Source organism: Zalophus californianus, chromosome X (assembly GCF_009762305.2).
Source record: "Zalophus californianus isolate mZalCal1 chromosome X, mZalCal1.pri.v2, whole genome shotgun sequence".
In the NCBI taxonomy this organism is placed as follows: domain Eukaryota; kingdom Metazoa; phylum Chordata; class Mammalia; order Carnivora; family Otariidae; genus Zalophus; species Zalophus californianus.
Window position 1 is genome coordinate 63,804,102 of NC_045612.1, and position 21,057 is coordinate 63,825,158.

The 21,057-nt window shown below is 35.4% G+C and overlaps 1 protein-coding gene and 1 pseudogene across 1 annotated transcript in view; both read right to left on the reverse strand.

Moving 5' to 3' along the window:
• Positions 1–255: 255 nt before the first annotated feature.
• TENT5D (terminal nucleotidyltransferase 5D) overlaps positions 256–21,057 on the reverse strand; it is a 102,038-nt gene continuing 81,236 nt past the window's right edge. The window contains exons 4-5 of the mRNA XM_027608588.2: positions 7,683–7,804; positions 256–2,974 (exon numbers count right to left, since the gene is read on the reverse strand). Coding sequence (XP_027464389.1) covers positions 1,783–2,955 — 1,173 coding nt within the window. The 5' untranslated portion in view covers positions 2,956–2,974; positions 7,683–7,804 and the 3' untranslated portion in view covers positions 256–1,782. The remainder of the gene's footprint in view (positions 2,975–7,682; positions 7,805–21,057) is intronic.
• LOC113931692 lies at positions 16,360–16,488 on the reverse strand (annotated as a pseudogene).

Genomic DNA, 21,057 nt, shown 5'->3' on the forward strand with positions numbered 1-21,057 from the left:
TATCTTTTGTAATTGTTTTTTGTACTGTTAATATAGCATATACTCCTTCAGTTTTATATGCAAGCACTCCCACTAACTGAAAACTAAAGATTGTATTTTACTAGAGAAAGATCAAGCATTTTTTAGCCAATATGTTCATTATGTTAATAGATTACTGAATTTTCTCTTTAATATGGTATTTATAAATTCTTTATTTGTCTCAAGCAAGGAGGTGGATCCGTATAATGTTTAAAAGCTTCAGAGTCATATGCTTGATAAATATGTGCATGTGTATATATACACATAAAATATTTTAAGTATAATTCTTTAAAAATACACTGATGGCCAGCGGTGTGGTGGTATAAAACATCTCAGAAATATTGGTTATTTGAAAATGTTATATTTTATGTACTTCTTGTGTTCAGTACTATAATATAGAGAAGAGAGATTAAGCACAGTTTATAAGTGACAAATTCTCAGAATATGCCTTTTGGGTCATGCTGTGATGAAAAAAGTCGTGATGGTCAATGAAAACTGAGATGGAAACAAAAAATCAGAAACAAGTTAAAATGATGACGTTTTCTGATGGTCTTATCTATATCCATTCAGGACAGTTCCCCTTCTGTCATCTCAGTTAATATTGGTCATGAATTATTTTCTTCATTATGGGAAGAAAATACTGTTTTAATTCCACTGGTAGATTTGCTAGTAGCATATCTGATGTAGTGAGTAAATATTCAGATACCTGATGAACATAAGCAATTGTCGGATAAGTCATAGTATTATGCAAAAACTCACATAGGGAGGCACTTGAGTGTCATGTTAGAAATTGATGTTTGGTAAGAGCAAAATGAAAAAAAAAAATGCTCCATTTAGCAATAATGAAAATATTTTCACTTACTAACACTGAATGTCTCCAGAAATAATTAAGATGTTAGACAGAATAGGTCATGAAAATGGTAAATACCATGTTTTTTTTGTTTGTTTGTTTTTGTTTTGCTATTTGCCATTTAAAGTCTCTAACAGATGATAGAAAATTTTCACATTCAGAGTTGGTCATTTTCATTCTTTTCAACTTATTTAGTGGGAAAAGTGAAGACACCTATAAAAGTGATTGCAGTATTGGTTTTACAGCTGAATGGTATTCTTCTTCAGATCAACAAATTAATTTATTTGATAGTTGACAAATTACTAATGTCCACTGTTTTTCAGAACCAAGTTTTTCAGTGTTCCTTCAAACCATAGTAGGATTTTTTTGTCTAATCCAATTTAACTGGAAAACAAAATAAGTGCTTGTAAAATCCAGAGTTTTAGTCTCTTCTGAATCTGTTGTCTTTGAAATTAGGTATTTTTGTTAAGTATTGAAAATTCATTGATGGCAACATTCACTAGAAAAAAATGAAGTGAATGAAACAAAGGAATTGATCAAATAAAAAATGGTGGCATTTGTCTTTACTGTACCTTTGGATCTTAATACATGAGTCTGTTCTTTTATATTTTAATCAAAGGTACAGGCATCTGTAATGTATTTTTCAGAACAAATTTGAAAGTCTTACTTAAGATTTGGTAAGATTTGAAAATCATTTTAAGTGGTCCACAACATTTGAAAGTTATTATAGCTAATCAATAACACTTGAAAATAACTTAAAGTGGCCAGTTCATAGATGAAATTGTATATAATTGATGGAAAATAGTTGGTAACTACAGAAAAATAAAAATAGATCTTAAATTTTATGGATTTTGGAAACTTGCTTTATGAGGTGTTTAATTAAAGCAAAGTTTCTGTTGTATGTGTGTTTGTTTTTAAACCATACCATTTGGTACATGAAAGTGCAGTGGGTGGTATGGCTGAAAGAAAATAGGTGGTGGTCCAGATGTTACATAGTAAGTAAGGTACCCTCCCTCAGGAGCAAAGTATGGAACAGGCTGATAAAAGCAAGTTACATTATCTGTATTGGGTAGTATATTCTGTTCTCCAAGTACTTTTAAAGCCATAAGGGTGATCATATTGAGTGTCTGCTTCCTTTCATGACCCATGAGGCAAACAGTGCTTTCATTCACAACTCCATGCAAGGTCATAAGGTAGTCATATTTGCTCTTTTCTTCACCTATGAAATGGTTATGGAGGTACGATTCAATCTTCCTTTGCTGTTCTGCTACATCAGGAAAATCAATGAAGAATCTAGAACACATATAACGTTCCAGTGTCTTGATTTCTGCTTCACAAGCTGGCTTAAAGTCACGAACCAGCAAGTTGCTGTACTTCAGAAGGCCACCACCTCTAATCTCTTCGGGTTTTCTAGTAGATATAAGCTTGTATTGCAAATGTGTCATTGCTTCTTGGAAGTCTCCATACATGCTTTCAGCTACCACAATAGGATAGGATTCTTTAGTTAGTTTAGCATTTTTGTCACTGTAGAATTCTAACATGGGATCCAAAACAATTTGAAAGGAATCAACACTAAATTCAAACTGTCGTCTGAGTGAATTCACAAATTTTAGCTCTACATTCTTTCCAGTATTGTTTGAAAGAGAAATGAGACTCCAACGATCATGCTTATTGCAAACTTTGACCATCTTTTGCACATAAGCCTCTTTCATGGTCTTTGGGGTGATCTTTTCCTTTTTTACACCTTTTGGCAAAAAGTCAAGTAGACAACCAAGAACTGCATCCTTAACAACCTGAAATTCCTGATCACTTGGTAGTTCAATGCCAAAAATAACATCTAGATCCTTATAGCTGATTCCACTGTGGCTTGCAAGTATATAACTTGCTGTGGAACCATTCAATCGGGTATCTTTAACAATAATTCCTTGCTCTATCAATTGATCTTTCACAACTTGAATGATATCTTTTGGTTTTACCTCCATTGTGGGGAAATTCCCCCTTCCGTGAACTGGAATTACTTCACCTAACACTTGATCCAGTGTTATAACTTGATCCCAACTGAGATTGCTAAATCTGATTTCTGACATTGTAAAGTCAGTAGATCAACTAGAAAGCAAGCAAAAGATTGAGAAGAAATGTTAGCATTGCAAAATCAGTGTTATACCTAAAGCATATGAAAAAGTTAAAAACAGACAACATAAACAAAATTAATGCTAGAAAGAAAATTGTCACTGTACCTAATTGTCTTTAAATTTATTTTTTAAGGCTTTTATTTAAATTCCAGTTAGCATACAATGTAATATTAGTTTCAGGTGTACAATATAGTGATTCAACACTTTCATACAACAGCCAGTGCTCATCACAGCAAGTGCACTCCTTAATCCCCATCACCTATTTTACCCATTCTCCCACCCACCTCCCGTCTGGTAACCATCAGTTTGTTCTCTATAGTTAAGTAAGTGAAATAAAAGCCACTATGTGTAAGTCAGAATTGTTAGATCCACTGGTGCATGGAAACAAACATTCTCAGGGAATTGTTAGAGCTGTAATTATTTTTTATATAAAATGGTGACCTTCTCAATCTTTCTTCATGTAAATACTATAATGATTATATTTGGTATATTTTTTTCATGAAATTACCATAGTATATCATTGACATCAATTGTCATGAATTTAAAGTGAGATCAAAGAGCATGTTTACGTATGTTAGACCCAGCTGACTGAAGGCATAATGTTTAGAAGCAATTATAGCATCTTTAATCCAAAAGCTTTAGGGCATATATATATAATTTATTTATTATTTATATTTTTTATTTGATCAATTCCTTTGTTTCATTCACTTTTTTTCTAGTGAATATTACCATCAATGAATTTTCAGTGAAACCATATGGTTTCATATATATTACTGCTCAAATTTTAAAGAATATTATTAATGTAGGGTATGAACTCCTTGAATTTGAGGATAAGGATGGCACTTAATTCATCACCTCTTCTATGTGCCCAGTAATCTTTTAAGAAATGTTGGTTGAAGAAAATAATAATTGGGAGAAAAACCATGAGAGACTCTTAACTATAGGAAATAAAATGAGGATGGCTGGAGGGGAGGTAGGTGGGGGGATGGAGTAATTGGGTGATGGTCATTAAGGTGGGAAAGTGATGTGATGAACACTGGGTGTTATACGAAACTGATAAATTATTGAACACTAAATCTGAAATTAATGATGTACTATAAGTTGGCTAATTGAATTTTTTAAAAAAAGAAATAAAATTTGGTTGAAGGAAATAATAATTGTCACTTTAAAGTGAAAAATAAATGAGACTACTCCATTTGTCTCCAAAATGAGAGCAAAGATATACAAAACCATAATAAGATTCCTGAGCTTTAAAGAATGTTTTCTGCAAATGTGCAATATGATATGCTCAGAAAATTTTACAGTTTGGGGGTGTTAAGAAATTAAAGTTATAAATGCTATAAATGCAATTGTTAAATATAATTCTATTATTATGTAATTAGGTACAATTACAGTTACTACATGGATCTTCAAATACTCTATTAAGCTGTCTAAGCAAATAAAACTAGGAAAATAAACGCTAGTTATGCATGTAGCTTTGGGTTTAGGCTTTCTTTCTTGAATTCCAGAAATAAAAAAATAAATGAAGTTTAATGCATATTTGTATAGACAGTATTCATATTTTGACTATGTAAGGAGCTATTAGAATAGAATCTCAATATTTAGAATTTTGTCTTATATTATTTCCCTAGAACTAGAGCAAATATCATCATCTTATTTGACATCTATAGAATCAACTTTTCTTTTCTCAATTTATTTGTTTGCTTGTTTATTCAATTTCAGTATAATTAACATACAGTGTTTTATTAGTTTCAGGTGTACAATAAGTGATTCAACTATTCTATACATTACTCAGTGCTCATCATAAGTGTACCCTTAATCCCCTTCACCTATTTCATCCATCCCCCCACCCACTTCCTCAGGTAACCACCAGTTTGTTCTCTATATTTTAGAGTCTGCTTTTTGTTTGTCTCGTTTTTTCTTTGTTTCTTAAATTTCACTGATGAATGAAATCATATGGTATTTGTCTTTCTTGGACTGACTTATTTTGAATTGACTTTGACAGTTCAAGCATTTTGCAAAAGGCCAATTAAGCAATGGCAAATCTATGTTAGTGGGAAATAAGACTAAACCTATTCTGTTTCTGTATATGAAATCTCCATATATATTAATAAAAGAGTACTTATTTTTATTATGGGATGAAATGGGCCACATAAGGCATTCTTTGTTGCATTTTAAGCCACATTAATTACTAATGTTCAGAGAGTTTTATTAGCAATGTCAATATCCAAATCAATCCTTAAAGATGAATGGACTGAATTGACTACACACCAGGCTATTGGATTTTGGTTATTCATCCATCAAGTGAAATGGTCTGTATATTGACTTTAGGACATTTGAAAAAATAAAATGTTATATGAAGAACAAAGTATGCAGTAAGAACTGGCATGCCTATTTCCTAATTTCTCTTCCTGGAATTATCACCGAATTGTTTTAAGCTAACAAAGTTTGTTATCCTCAAATTCTCAATCTGGAAAAATAATCTATAACACTCGCTAGTTTCATGTAAAGGCCTAAGCAAGATCAATCATTTACCTAATATTTTAGAAATATCAAATGTAAACTATACAACTTTAATTGATGTAGAAAACATTCCCAAATTCCTTTTTAATATGTAAATTTCTTTTGCAAGTGACAATTTTTCCTTTCCTTATGGCAGATTTCCATTGTCAGTATTAGTCAAAAGTCTAAAGTTCAATGGTCCAACCCCATTCCTACAATCCCCCTGCAAACCTGTACCTCTACCAATGATCTGAAAATAAAGATCGTTTACATTGGTATACTGACACCATACAGAAGTTTCTAGGATATTTATGTGCAAATAAAACCCTCCAAAGACATAAGTAAGTTAACTGTCAAAACGTAAGAATCCTTGATCAAAAAGGTGTCCTTTAAATCAAGAAATAGGAAGTCTTACTTTAGATCTTAAATCTGCTCATAGATATAAGAGGAGGAAGGGAAGGGTCAGAATTTTGTTTCCCAGACAGAATCATACTATCATCTTGCAAAGACAAGAGATTATCCAAATTTTAATTTCATTTTACACTAGAGAAGTGGTATAGGGAAATTGATCATCATTGAACAACTATTTAGTTGCTGCTTGATCCACCTATGTTAATGATACCCCAAATTTCTGGTTTTCAGAATTATCTAGAGAGCTTAAAAATACACATATATGATATTTTAGGCCTGGTATTTCTTGTTAAAAAAGAAACAGTGACACCAACTTGCTAAAGTGTGGGAAAACTGTGTCTTTGGTTGAGCAATATATTACTTAAATATCAAAATCAGTTTTAATAACTAGTTAATTTTTTACCCTTCTGTATCCACAGCTATATAAACTTATTTTTTTAAATCAAGACTATTTTGGGGGCACCTGGCTGGCTTAATCAGTAGAGCATCTCTGATCTCAGAGTTGTGAGTTCAAGCCCCATATTGGGCTTTGAGCCTACTTAAAAAAATAAATTAAAAAATAAATCAAGCCTATTTTTCTATTGAATTAACATTATTACCAAGTGAGGAATTTCAAGCTACATCTCACCAACCACCTCTACTGCTATATGTACATGAAATGCAAATTAGAATTTTTAAAAATAGCCTTAGAAAAAAGCATAATTATGAAAATAAATTTGTGATACACATAAACACATATAGACATACATGAGCATGCAAAATATTATGAAATATATGTCACAATGGAATAAATATAAATGATTTCTATTCATCTGGAATCTATCTACACCTCTACCAATGCTCACCTCTATTAACATGGATAATTAAGATCTGAGAGCAATGTTATGTTTCTCTGGCACATCCTCTATTTTCACATAATGCACAATATCAATATAATGTTGTAATTACAGATTTCACATATGACATTAAAATAATAAGACTTATCTTCATGTGTGCGTTATGGTTCAGCAGTTAGCTGTCATACTTCATATAGCAGAGTCAAATACTTATATATCAATAACAAAAACATTACAAAACTTGGAAAATTTAATTTGAATTGCTGAACCAAAGAGCATGGCTAAATATCAACTTTGGATGACTATCATATAAAAGGTGGGAAAACACCCAACAAAACCATTCACATTGTTTATGTTTGTCTTGGGTACAGTACAGTTCTTAGTTACTCAAAGTGTGTTTATTGAACATGGAATATAAAGCTATATTTTCACAGACTAAAAGCTCAAATTCAAGGCAGAAATCCTTCAATATTGTGTCACATAAACCCAAACGGAAGTACAAAATCTGAAATTCCTAATTATTCTTCTCCAAAAGTGGAAATCAACAGTAGTTCATTATTTTGCAGCATATAAAACTTATTCTGACTCTGACTTCTTCCAATTTACTCATCCTTAAAGCTATCACTTTTTCCATCTAGCTTAACCAATACTAGTATGCCCATAACGTATCCAACTACAGTAAACCCAAAAAGTGGTTTCCATTATTCAACTGGTTAAATTCACTGGAATACAAGGCAAGATGAGAGAGTTGGCAAGACTTCACAAAGAACTGCAAATAGATACTTGTATAGTAAAGTATAATTGTTCTCCCTATTACCACCCTATGGTCCTTCTGACTATAAGAAGAAAAGGAAAACTTAGTCACTGTTTTCATATTTGTATTAATACTAGAATAATATTTTCAACAAGAATGAAAAAAGGTTTAAGACTTACGATGGGAAGATTACTTTGAGAATGCAATACAGTTAAATTAATATGATGATTCAGTGGTTCCTTTAATGAAAGTAGTAATTTTCATTTTATCACTGAATAAAATAATGAATCAGTCAGGAAAACTGCAGGGAGAAAAATGCAACAATGAGTTCTTTTATAAATGTTATGCAGGTAATGTGGTGATCCCTGATGAGTGGTCCTAAAAATTATATACACACAGATATATATACACAAAGAGATAAAGAGACCTAAAGACTGACAGAAGAAATTATTTTAGCATACATTAGAATTACACGGAGGGCCTGTAAACACACAAATTCCTGGGTCCTGCCTTCAGAGTTTCTTATCCAGGTCAGAGGTGAGGCCTGAATATTTGCATTTCTACCAACTTTGCAGGTGATGTTGATGCTGTTGCTCAGGGAACCACACTTTAAGAATCACTAATCTATAGAAAACTGAGAAAGAAGAGTAAAGGAACAGTAGTCCCAACAGCAGTACTTAGTCCCTCATAATTTGGCTATTTCTATTTAAAGTAAAGCATTACTTTGAATAATCTAGATAATTCTAATCGAAGTAAATGTTCTTTTAGACTACAGGCTTTTTTTTTTTTTAACAGTTCAACATTATTTTCTCAAGTAAATATTTAAACTAATAGAAAGTGTTTATAAACTTTGTATTAGGATTCTAAAAACAAGTCTAATAGTACCACTATCATAAGTGATTGTACACAGAAGTAGATTCTTATGCTTTAGAAACTATCACTACATATATACATATATACTTACATATAGGTAAACAGATTTTGATTACAATGTATTTTACTAGTTCAATGAACTATTATGTATTATCTGTATATGTATATTACTGGAAAGAGGTATTGGATATTTTATCTGGTAAAATTTGGTTTCTAAAAGGGAATGCTAATGTCTGTGAGAAATGGTAAGAAATGACAATGCAGGGAGAAAAGATGGCGGAGGAGTAGGGGACCCTATTCCAACTGGTCCCCGGAATTGAGCTGGATATCTACCAGACTACTCTGAACACACATGAAATGAGCCTGAGAGGTAAGAAGATCTGGATTTCTACAAATAGAATATCAAAGAGGGTTGGTTTTGAGGTACAAAGCTGGGAGCTGTGATTCTGTGGGCAGATATCAGAGGATAAATGGCAGCGGGAGGGAGCCTGGCCGTGGGGATCCTACACCACCGGTGAGCGACAGCCTCATGCATTGGGGACAGGCACAGACTCGAAGACCAGTAGCGGCTGGGAAAGGACTTTAGGGCAGACCCCAGGATGGAAACCTGGAGCAGCAGGGCTGTGTGTGCGAACTAGAGGTGGCTGGCAGTTCTAGAAGCACAAAGGGCAGAGACGTGCCCCGACCTGGAGACGGGCTTGGGGGCGCTGCAGAGGGGCGCACAACCCAGGATGCTGCAGTTTATAGCAGCACAGACAGAAACGGAGACAGTGTGGCCTGGAGAGCTCAATGAAGAACAGACTGTGATCTCTCTGCTCTGAGGCAGAGGGTCAGAAACAGTCTCTTCGGGCGCCTGGGTGGCTCAGTTGGTTAAGCGACTGCCTTCGGCTCAGGTCATGATCCTGGAGTCCCTGGATCGAGTCCCGCAACGGGCTCCCTGCTCAGCAGGGAGTCTGCTTCTCCCTCTGACCCTCCCCCCATCTCATGTGCTTTCTCTCTCATTCTCTCTGTCTCTCAAATAAATAAATAAAATCTTAAAAAAAAAAAAAAAGAAACAGTCTCTTCTGCTCTGACTTATGGAAGAGATACGGAAAGCCGCCAGAGAACAAAAGCGCCAAAAACTAGTTCCCGCTCAGCCCATTCCCTGCCACAGGGGGGCAGGGCAACTCTGCCCAAACAGGGTTGCCTGAGTAACAGTGCGGCAGGCCCCTTCCCCAGAAGACAGGCTGGGAGAACAAGGGACCAGCAACCTTAAGGTCCCTAGAAAACAGGTGCGTGTTGCTTGAGTTCTGCTCAATAATTTGGACTCTGCACATTCCCTCAACCACCCATCAACAGAATGACTAGGCGGAGGAACCCCCAAAATAGGAAAGACTCAGAGATTATGGTTTATGCCACAGATTTACAAATGGATGCAGATGTTGGAGATAGAATTCAGGCTAGCAATTGTGAAGACAATAGCTAGAATAGAGAAACCAATTAATGGCAACATAGAATCTCTAGCTGAACTGGCAGAAATTAAAAATGCTATCAGTGAGATCCAATCTAATCTAGATAATCTGACAGCTAGGGTAAGTGAGGCAGAAGAATGAATCAGTGACCTGGAAGACAATTTAATAGATAAAAAGGGAAAAGAGGAGGCCAGGGAAAAACAACTCAGAATCCATGAAAATAGAATCAGAGAAATAAGTGACACCATGAAGTGTTCCAATGTCAGAATTACTGGAATCCCAGAGGGAGTGGAAAAAGAGAGAGAGGACTAGAAGATATATTTGAGCAAATTGTAGCTGAGAACTTCCCTAATCTGGGGAATGAAACATTCGTGTCCTAGAGGCAGAGAGCACCCCTCCCAAGAGCAAGTAAAACAGACCAACACACCAGCATGTAATAGTAAAACTCGCAAATCTTAGAACCAAGGAAACCATCTTAAGGGCAGTTAGGGGGAAGAGATTCCTTACATACAGAGGGAGGAACATCAGAATAATGTCAGACCTATCCACAGAGACCTGGCAAGCCAGAAAGACCTGGCAAGACATATTCAGGGTACTAAACGAGAGGAACATGCAGCCAAGAATACTTTATCTGGCAAGGCTGTCATTTAGAATGGAAGGAGAGATGCAGAGCTGCCAAGACTGGCAGAAACTGAAAGAATATATGACCACTACGCCGGCCCTGCAACAAATATTAAGTGGGGTTCTATAAAAGGAGAAAGACCCCAAGAGTGATACACAACATAAATTTACAGGGACAATCTAGAAAAACAAGGTTTTCCCAGGCAACATGATGACAATTAATTAATATATTTCAATAATCACTCTCAACATGAACAGCCTAGATGCTCCCATAAAGTGGCACAGGGTTGCAGATTGGATAAAAAGACAGGACCCATCAATATGCTGTCTACAATAGACTCATTTTGAACCTAAAGATACATCCAGACTGAATGTGAAGGGATGGAGATCCATCTTCCATGCCAGCGAACCTCAAAAGAAACCTGGGGTAGCAATTCTTATATCAGACAAATTAGATTTTAAACTAAAGACTGTAGTTAGAGACACAGAAGGACACTATATCATTCTTAAAGGGTCTATCCAACAAGAAGATCTAACAGTTGTAAATATCTATGTGCCCAACATGGGAGCAGCCATCTATATAAGCCAACTGTTAAGCAAAATAGTCATATTGATAACAACATGTTAGTGGTAGGAGACCTCAATACTCCACTCTCAGCAATGGACAGATCATCTAAGCAGAAAATCAACAAGGAAACAAGAGCTTTGAATGATACACTGGACCAGAGGGACCTCATAGATATTTACAGAACATTCCACCCTAAAACAACAGAATACTCATTCTTCTCGAGTTCACATGGAACTCTCTCCAGAATAGAGCACATACTGGGTCACAAATCAGGTCTCAACCGATACCAAAAGATTGAGATTATTCCCTGCATATTCTCAGACCATAATGTCTAAAAACTGGAGCTCAAGCACAAGGAAAAAACTGGCAGAAATTCAAACACTTCGAAGCTAAAGACCACTCTGCTCAAGAATGTTTGGGTCAACCAGGAAATCAAAGAAGAACTTAAACAATTCATGGAAATCAATGAGAACGAAAACACATCGGTCCAAAACCTATGGGATACTGCAAAGGCAGCCCTAAGGGGGAACTACATAGCCATCCAAGCCTCACTCAAAAAAAAAAAAATAGAAAAATCCCAAATTCACCAACTAACTCTACACCTTAAAGAACTATAGAAAAAGCAACAAATGATGCCTAAGCCATGCATTAGAAGAGAAATAATTAAGATTAGAGCAGAGATCAATGAATTAGAAACCAGAAACACAGTAGATCAGATCAACGAAACTAGAAGCTGGTTCTTTGAGAAAATTAATAAGATCGATAAACCACTGGCCAGACTTATCCAAAAGAAAAGAGAAAGGACCCAAATTAATAAAATTATGAATGAAAGGGGAGAGATCATGACTAACACCAAGGAAATAGAAACAATTATTAGAAATTATTAGCAACAACTATATGCCAATAATTTATGCAATCTGGAAGAAATGGAGGCCTTCTTGGAAACCTATAAACTGCCAAGATTGAAACAGGAAGAAATTGACAACCTGAATAGGCCAATAACCAGGAACGAGATTGAAGTGGTGATCAAAAACCGCCCAAAAAACAAGAATCCAGGGCCTGATGGATTCTCTGGGGAATTCTACCAAACATTCAAAGAAGAAATAATACCTATTTTCCTGAAGTTGTTTCAAAAAATAGAAACAGAAGAAAAACTTCCAAACTCATTCTATGAGGCCAGCATTACCTTAATCCCCAAACCACGCAAAGACCCCATCAAAAAGGAGAATTTCAGACCGATATCCCTGATGAATATGGATTCCAAAATCCTCAACAAAAATCCTAGCTAATAGGATCCAACAATACATTAAAAGGATCATCCACCATGACCAAGTAGGATTTATCCCTGGGATGCAAGGGTGGTTCAACATTCACAAATCAATCAACGTGATAAAACACATTAATAAGAGGAGAGAGAAGAACCATATGGTCCTCTCAATTGATGAAGAAAAAGCATTTGACAAATACAGCATTCTTTCCTGATTAAAACTCTTCAGAGTATAGGGATAGAGGGAACATTCCTTAAGTTCATAAAATCCATCTGTGAAAAACCCACAGCGAATATTATCTGCAATGGGGAAAAGCTGAGAGCCTTTCCCTTAAGATCAGGAACACATCAAGGATTCCCACTCTTGCCACTATTGTTCAACATAGTACTAGAAGTCCTAGCAACAGCAATAAGACAACAAAAAGAAAAAAAATGATATTCAAATTGGCAAAGAAGAAGTCAAAGTCTCTCTTTTCACAGATGATATGATAATTTATGTGGAAAACCCAAAAGATTCTACCTCCAAATTACTAGAACTCATACAGCAATTCAGTAATGTGGCAGGATAAAAAATCAATGCACAGCAATCAGTTGCTTTCTTATACACTAACAATGCCAACTGTAGAAAGAGAAATTAGAGAAACGATTCCATTTATAATAGCACCAAAAACCGTAAGATACTTGGGAATAAACCTAACCAAACGGGTAAAGGATCTACACTCTAGGAACTACAGAACGCTCATGAAAGAAATTGAAGACACAAAAAGATGGAAAAATATTCCATGCTCATGGATTGGAAGAATAAACATTGTTAAAATGTCTATGCCACCCAGAGCAATCTATACCTTCAATGGCATCCCAATCAAAATTCCAATGACATTTTTCAAAGTGCTGGAACAAACAATCCTAAAATTTGTATGGAATCAGAAAAGACCTCCGAATTGCCAAGGAAATGTTGAAAAAGAAAAACAAAGCTGGGGGCATCACGTTACCCAATTTCAAGCTATATTACAGAGCAGTGATCACCAACACAGCATGGTACTGGCAGAAAAACAGACATACAGACCAATGGAACAGAATGGAGAACCCAGATATGGACCCTCAACTCTTTAGTGAAATAATCTTCGACAAAGCAGGAAAAAACATGCAATGGAAAAAAGACAGTCTCTTCTATAAATGGTACTGGGAAAATTGGACAGCCACATGCAGAAGAATGAAATTGACCATTCTCTAACACCATACACAAAGATAAACTCAAAATGGATGAAAGACCTCAATGTGAGACAGGAATCCATCAACATCCTAGAGAAGAACATAGGCAATAACCTTTTTGACATTGGCCACAGCACCTTCTTTCAAGATACATCTCCAAAAGCTAGTGAAACAAAAGCAAAAATGAACTTTTGGGACTTCATCAAGATAAAAAGCTTCTGCACAGCAAAGGAAACAGTCAACAAAACAAAGAGGCAACCCACAGAATGGGAGAAGATCTTTGCAAGTGACACTACAGATAAAGGGCTGGTATCCAGATCTATAAAGAACTTCTCAAACTCAACACCCAAAAAACAAATAATCAAGTCAAAAAACGGGCAGAAGATATGAAGACACTTCTCTGAATAAGACATACAAATGGCTAATAGACACATGAAAAAATGTTTAGCATCATTAGCCATTAGGGAAATTGAAATCAAAACCACATTGAGATACCACCTTACACCAGTTAGAATGGCAAAAATGGACAGGGCAAGAAACAACAAATGTTGGGAGAAGTTGTGGAGAAAGGGGAACCCTCTTACACTGTTGGTGGGAATGCAAGTTGGTACAGTCACTTTGGAAAACAGTGTGGGGGTTCCTCAAAAATGTAAAAATAGAGTTACCCTATGACCCAGCAATTTCACTCCTGGGTATTTACCCCAAAAACACAGATGTTTTGAAAAGAAGGGCCATATGCATCCCAATGTTCATAGCAGCAATATCCGCAATAGCGAAACTGTGGAAAGAGCTGAGATGCCCTTCAACAGATGAATGGATAAAGAAGGTGTGGTCCATACATACAATGGAATATGACTCAGCCATCAGAAAGGATGAATATCCAACTTTTACATCAACATGGTTGGGACTGGAGGAGATTATGCTAAGGGAAATAAGTCAAGCAGAGAAAGTCAAGTATCATATGGTTTCACTTATTTGTGGAACATAAGGAATAGCATGGAGGACATTAGGAGAAGGAAGGGAAAACTGTAGGGAGGGAAATCAGAGGGAGAGATGAATCATGGGAGACCATGGACTCTGAGATACAAACAGGGTTTTAGAGGGGAGGGGAGAGGGGTATTGGTTAGCCCAGTGTTGTGTATTAAGGAGGGCACATACTGCATGGAGCACTGGGTGTTATACAAAAATAATGAACCGTGGATCACCACATCAAAAACTAATTATGTATTGTATGGTGACTAACATAACATAATAATATTGAAAAAATTAAAAAAAAGAAATGACAATGCAGTAATTTACTGAAGCTATGGTTTATTCACAACCAACTATTATCTCCTTACCAATACAAATACCCATTTCAGAAAAAAATAGTATTTTGGTATATCAAGAAGAAAATATTATGTTTGCCAAATAATATTACTTTGATATTTTCATGCTATATTCACTAACACAGTAGAATATACCCTGGATGACATTAATAGTATAATACACTAAACAGAAAATAAAAAGAAACAATATCTATGAAATGAAAGTGTTAATCATATCGTAGAAAAGTCTCACACTGTTTTCACCCTGTCAAAAGTAAAGAGTGAAGTAATACATTAGACTAAGAGAAAACTCCTACTGATATTCGACTCATCAAATCTAAAAGTACAGTTAAGAAAATATTTATTGGGATACCCATGGACCCATAAGCCAGACCAGGATTAGAAAAAAACAAAACAAAACAAAACAAAACAAAACAAAACCCTCACCCCATCATGGTTACTGCTTTGTGTCTGGCTAAGTGATGAAAAATGTAAGACATGTACTGTTTTTTCATTTTGCATTTCAAAAATAAAGCTGTAATGTCAATCAAATAGTTGGTTAATCAAACCATATTTTTTAAATTTAATATTTGCAGGGGAGTAGAGCAGTACCTGTAAAGGGAATGAAAGTATTGCAATAGCTATGTAGGGATCAATAAAATAAACTTTTTTAAACAAATTATCTTAATAGATTTAATTTTGTTCTTATATTCTCAATACTGGAGAAAAACTTTTTTCTTGCTTCTTTATTGTGCTAACCCTAAGCACAGGGATATCATCAGAGATAACAAAGCAGTGGAAGGCAAAGCAAGTGAAGTTTTAAAAATGTATATAAAGTAAAATGCAAGTTAAAAAACGCTAAAGAACCAGTTTTCTTTTCAATTCAATTCATTAGTTCTTTGTTCCACTAAAATCAGAATAGGTTTTGCTTAAAATGAAATGGAGAAATAAGCCTGTGTTGGGGCGCTTGGGTGGCTCAGATGATTAAATGTCTGCCTTTGGCTCGGGTCATGATCTCGGGGTCCTGGGAGCAATCTCAGGGGCTGGGAGCCTGCTTCTCCCTCTCCCTCTTCTGATTCCCCTGCTCATGCTCTGTCTCGAATAAATAAAATCTTTAAAAAAATAAGCCTGTGTTTAGAGTCTAATTGTAGATGTAAAATATTTTAAAGTAATTTTTTCTCTTTTTATTTTTAATTCCAGTATAATTAACATAAAGTGTTATATTAGTTTCAGGTGTACAATACAGTGATTCAGCAATTCCATTCATCACCCAGTGTTCATCACAACAAGTACACTCAAACCCCATCAGCTATTTCACCGATCCCCCTACCCACCTCCTCTCTGGTAACCATCAGTTTGTTCTCAATATTTAAGAGTCTGTTTCTTGGCTTGTCTCTCTTTATTCCCTCTATTCATTTGTTTTGTTTCTTAAATTCCACATATGAGTGAAATCATATGGTATTTGTCTTCCTATAACTGACCCATTTCATTAGCATTATACTCTCTAGCTCCATCTATGTCATTGCAAATAGCAAGATTCCATTCTTTTTTATGGCTGAATGGTGTTCCATTGTACTCTTAATAACTAGTACTAACATTAAGCTGTGTGGATAAGCCATAAAATTATTTTTAAACTGATAAGAACAGATACTACACTTGATCTTAGCCAAAAGGCTGAGAAGTGATATAAAATTCTTTTTATAAACACCATAATCACAATACATTTATCAATCTAAATAAGCAGCTATTTTACAATCTGTTAAAAATAAATATCTTGACTAAAAGTCATTGATTATAATAAAGTATTTGCCTGTTCATCCTTGTGGACTTTTCTATTAGCCCACATGTGGAGTTTAAGATACAAAACAGATGAACATAGGGGAAAGGGGGAAAAAAAGAGAGGGAAGCAGACCATGAGAGACTCTTAACTATACAAAACAAACAGGGTTGATGGAGGGGAGGTGGGTGGGGGATGGGCTAAATGGGTGATGGGTATTAAGGAAGGTACTTGTGTGGAGCACTGGGTGTTATATGTAAGTGATGAATCACTAAATTCTAATCCTGAAACCAATATTACACTATATGTTAACTAACTAGAATTTAAATACAAATTTGAAAAAAAAAAGATTTAATTACAAAGAAATCTTAAAACATATTTCAGATTAAAATCTGGCAAAGGATGAATGTTTTATTTTTTATTTTTATTTTTTAGATATTTTATTTATTTATTTGACAGAGAGAGTACCAGTGGGGTGGGGGGAGCGGCATGGAGAGGGAGAAGCAGGCTCCCGCTGAGCAGAGAGCCCAACACAGGGCTTGATCCCAGGATGCTGGGATCATGACCCGAGCCAAAGGCAGATGTTTAACTGACTGAGCCATCCAGGCAACCCAGAATGAATGTTTTAAAAGAAAAAGTGTAAACATTTAAAATAAAATCTGCGCATTTCCAAAATTTTTAATATAGATAAAAATTCTAATATGTTTATAATTGAATTTAGAATGCTTATATGAGGTTTTTATTATTATGTGTATGCAATTTTATATGCTTGACCACTGTGCTTAAGTCCTGGAATAATACTTATATCACAAAACGGTGTATTAGTTATGCCATAGTGCACTGTTGATATTATAAGTCTATAGCATTTAAAGATTTGGGAGGGACTTCTCAATACCAGTTCACTTTAGCATTAGTCACTTTCAAATTTGGTTCTAAAGAATAAATCTTATGATACTGATGTTAAAACAGTTCCAATTTATGTTAATTCACAAAACTATTTCACTTGTCTGGGATTCTACTAATGATATGAATGGGTTCATTTTCCAAATTTCTAGCCTTTTACCAATGCATCTCAGATAATGATGAAACTTGAGAAAAAAAGTGTTTATTTTTAAATTTTCTTAATTTTAAAAATGTTTTTAATTATGTTAAAAACATGTGTGATAATTTCATTTTCAACTCCTAGAAGTAGCAAAGTGCTCAGAGATGTTATTGGACTTACTATAATTAGGCTTGTCCATGGAAGGAAGGGTAGGAAAACATCAATTTCTCTTATACCAAAAGATGGTAGAAATGTTTAAGATTTCTAGTTTCTATTCATACCCACAAAAAGGCAGGCAGATAGATTCTACTTTGTGTTACTTGTATCCTGTTTTGTCATTCTCTTTACTTTATGACCATCTTTTTTCAAACACTATGTTTAGCTCCAAGTTTTGTTCTAATAGTGTTTTTCTTGAGAATTAACATGAATTCCTGGTTTCCTGTCATTGAGAATAGGGAAATAATTTATTGAAATTCTTATATGTGGATGGAACCATGCTAAAAGAGGGTTTTGGAGTTAAAAAGCTCAGGTGAAAGTGCATTGGAACAATTAAGATCAACATGCCAGGCACCTAGAGAAAACAACACAAAAGCCTCAATGAGAAACAGCTCTGGATTTAAAAGCATGATGCTCAGAAGCTTAAAAAGGAGCTACCTTCCTCCAGGTTAAACCTCTGCTTCTAATCCCAGAGAAATCTTTCATTTCTTTCATTTCATTTCATTCTTCTTCCCACACTGCCCCAACCCATATATATACACTTTCTTGTGTTTGTTTATATTTTTTATGTTGCTGTGGATATTTGTTGCTTTAAAGTATTAAAGTGTGCACAGTTCTAAGAAAATCATCTCCCGAATCCTTTCAGGTTTAGCACCAATCTCTTACAGTGGGAAGTGTGAGAGCTCTCAGTAGCACCACTTTCTTCCTCTCCCTCCGCTCCTTTTAGTGGCTGGTAGAGGCTGATAGCTATGCAAATTCAACAGTCACCAAGTCAGACTTCTTTTGCTTTTAATGCACCTGATGCAAAGAGTTGCTGCCTCTCCAAACTGCCACTAACGTAAAAGAGGGGAGCTGGCCAGAGAGAACTCCAGTTCCCTTTGGAGGGAATGACAGGGTAGGGAAATCACTGAGAAGACTGAAGTACAATAGGATTCTCCGGCAAGTTGTGAACTAAAGCTTCCTAGTGAGATCAAATCTCCATCCCCTCTGCACTGGACCCTGTTCAGGTCACCATGATTCTCACAATATACCCAGTAACCAGGTAAGCATTCTCCAAGTCATTCCAGATCTGTTACCTCTTTGTGGATAACCCTGTCAACACATAGGGATCAAGGAAAGATTCTCTGGAGACTGAAGGGGACCCCAGAATTACAGCCAGCAACATATATAGCTTCTATATGACTCAGGAACACTATCTGAAGAGGCAGGAAAGTAGGAATCCACCAGAATGCTCCATGAAAAAGCCTTAGCATTAAAAAAATCTATTAGCCTGTTTCCCCTTCTCCCTTTACAGCACCTTCTGGACCATAATAACTCACTTTACCAACTGCTACTCTCTTCAAATCCTTCCAAACAACTGGAGTGGGGCAGGGATGTGGTGCTAGAATGAGGTTCTGGAGGGGGCCTGCTGTTAAGCACAGAGGAGAAGGGGAAGGGTGGCCAGAGAAAAAGAAAGAGAAATGCAGAAATTAAAGTAAAAGGAAAAGAATAAGGGGAGAAAGAAGGAAAGAAAGATATTGAGGAAGAAGGAAAAGAGAGCACAGAAACAAGCACTTATAACAGCTGCCAGGGTCCCTAAACCACTGCTGTCCAAGGGCAAGTGGGTACTGACAGTACTTCCCCCAAAAGACCTCTCTAGTCCAACTCACCCACTCTACAGACTTCCCTTTCTCCCAGGCTTATCCCCCTTGTAGTGTAGAACTATTTCCATGGCAACAATATGGGCACACAATTTAAGGTGGTTCATAGTATTGAGTCATATGGGTTCCACCTACTCCAGGCGGGTGATCTCTCCATTACTTTCCTTTCTCCTTTATTGTTGAACTTTGTCCAGTGGAATAATATTACCTTTTCTCTCCCCCCACACAGAAACCCAATTTCTTCTTCTTTCCCAAAGTGCTGTCTGACAAATGTCTTTCCCCAACATACACCCACACACACCCTCCTCCTTCCTCCTTCTTCAATCATTGCTAACATAAATACAAACTTACATTCATGCTCAGAGGGCAGTTTTTCTGAAACAAGTGGCTTTTTTTCACTAGTGCCTTTTTTGTTTATTTGTTTTCCTTAACAATTTGCATCATGAGGACTTCCTTCTCCCACTTAATACATTCTGCTCTTGGTTTGGCTAGAAATATTTAGGTCCTTATGTTTTCTCTCATATCTATAGCCACTTCTAACAAGAGAAAACAGCTGGATGGCATTTTTTAAAGGAACAATTTCAAAATGCAGTCTTTGAGAGTTTAAAGTAGAATTGTCTTAATGCAATCCACTAAGTTTATAATTAGTAATATTAAATGTATTAATTGGATTATTGTTTCTAAACTTTGCTTCCATTAAATTTTTCTACTAGCATAAAATAAACTTCACTTTTAAGGTACCTAAAGACTATACAAAAGAGATAACTAATGGGTGCTTTACAGAAGAAAAAATAAATCTTGAAAGGAAGTTTAGGATTATAGAAAAAAATATGTAAATATACTTATTACCTGCCTATAACATTCTTGCACTGATATGTAGTAAACACACTTGATATCTAAAAAAAAAGTGAGGCATAGACTTTAATACTTCACTTTATAAATGTGTGAAGTTAAAGTTTTCAAAATCATTCACTATTTATTGACATGTAAATATGTTAGTCAATTAATCTGGAGGGGTTGTAATTCCCTTACCCTGGAGCTGTGAATAAACATAATTCTTGATACTACATTAACATATCAATTATATTTTGTTTATCATCTATAACCGTTGACCTAAGCACAGAAAGTAAAATTCAAATATAATTACTGAAGCCTTTTTCATCACATTAACTGAGTTCAATCTTACCACAGCCATAATTATAGACACAATTATTAATAAGAGATAATTTTCTAATAAATTCAGTATAAATTTTAGTTGAGTAAAATGTTTTTGAAGGAAATGTAATTCCAATGTCAATTTCAATGTCTACTCATAGTTGAAACTAAAAGGAAAAGTAATGAAACTTCCTTTCTATGAGATTTCTCACCGTGTCTTTTGTTAGCACACTTTTTTGAATTTAATGGCACTACTACTCTGAAGATTAACTTCCTTCTTCAGAGTTCCCCATCAACTGATCTCCCCACATTCTCTGCACCTCCCTTGCCACAACACCATGGATACTGTTGCCAGGAGACAAAGAATATTATTGTTGCATCATTAATGATCTTATAGTTAAAAATATTTTCAAGTGAGAAATTTA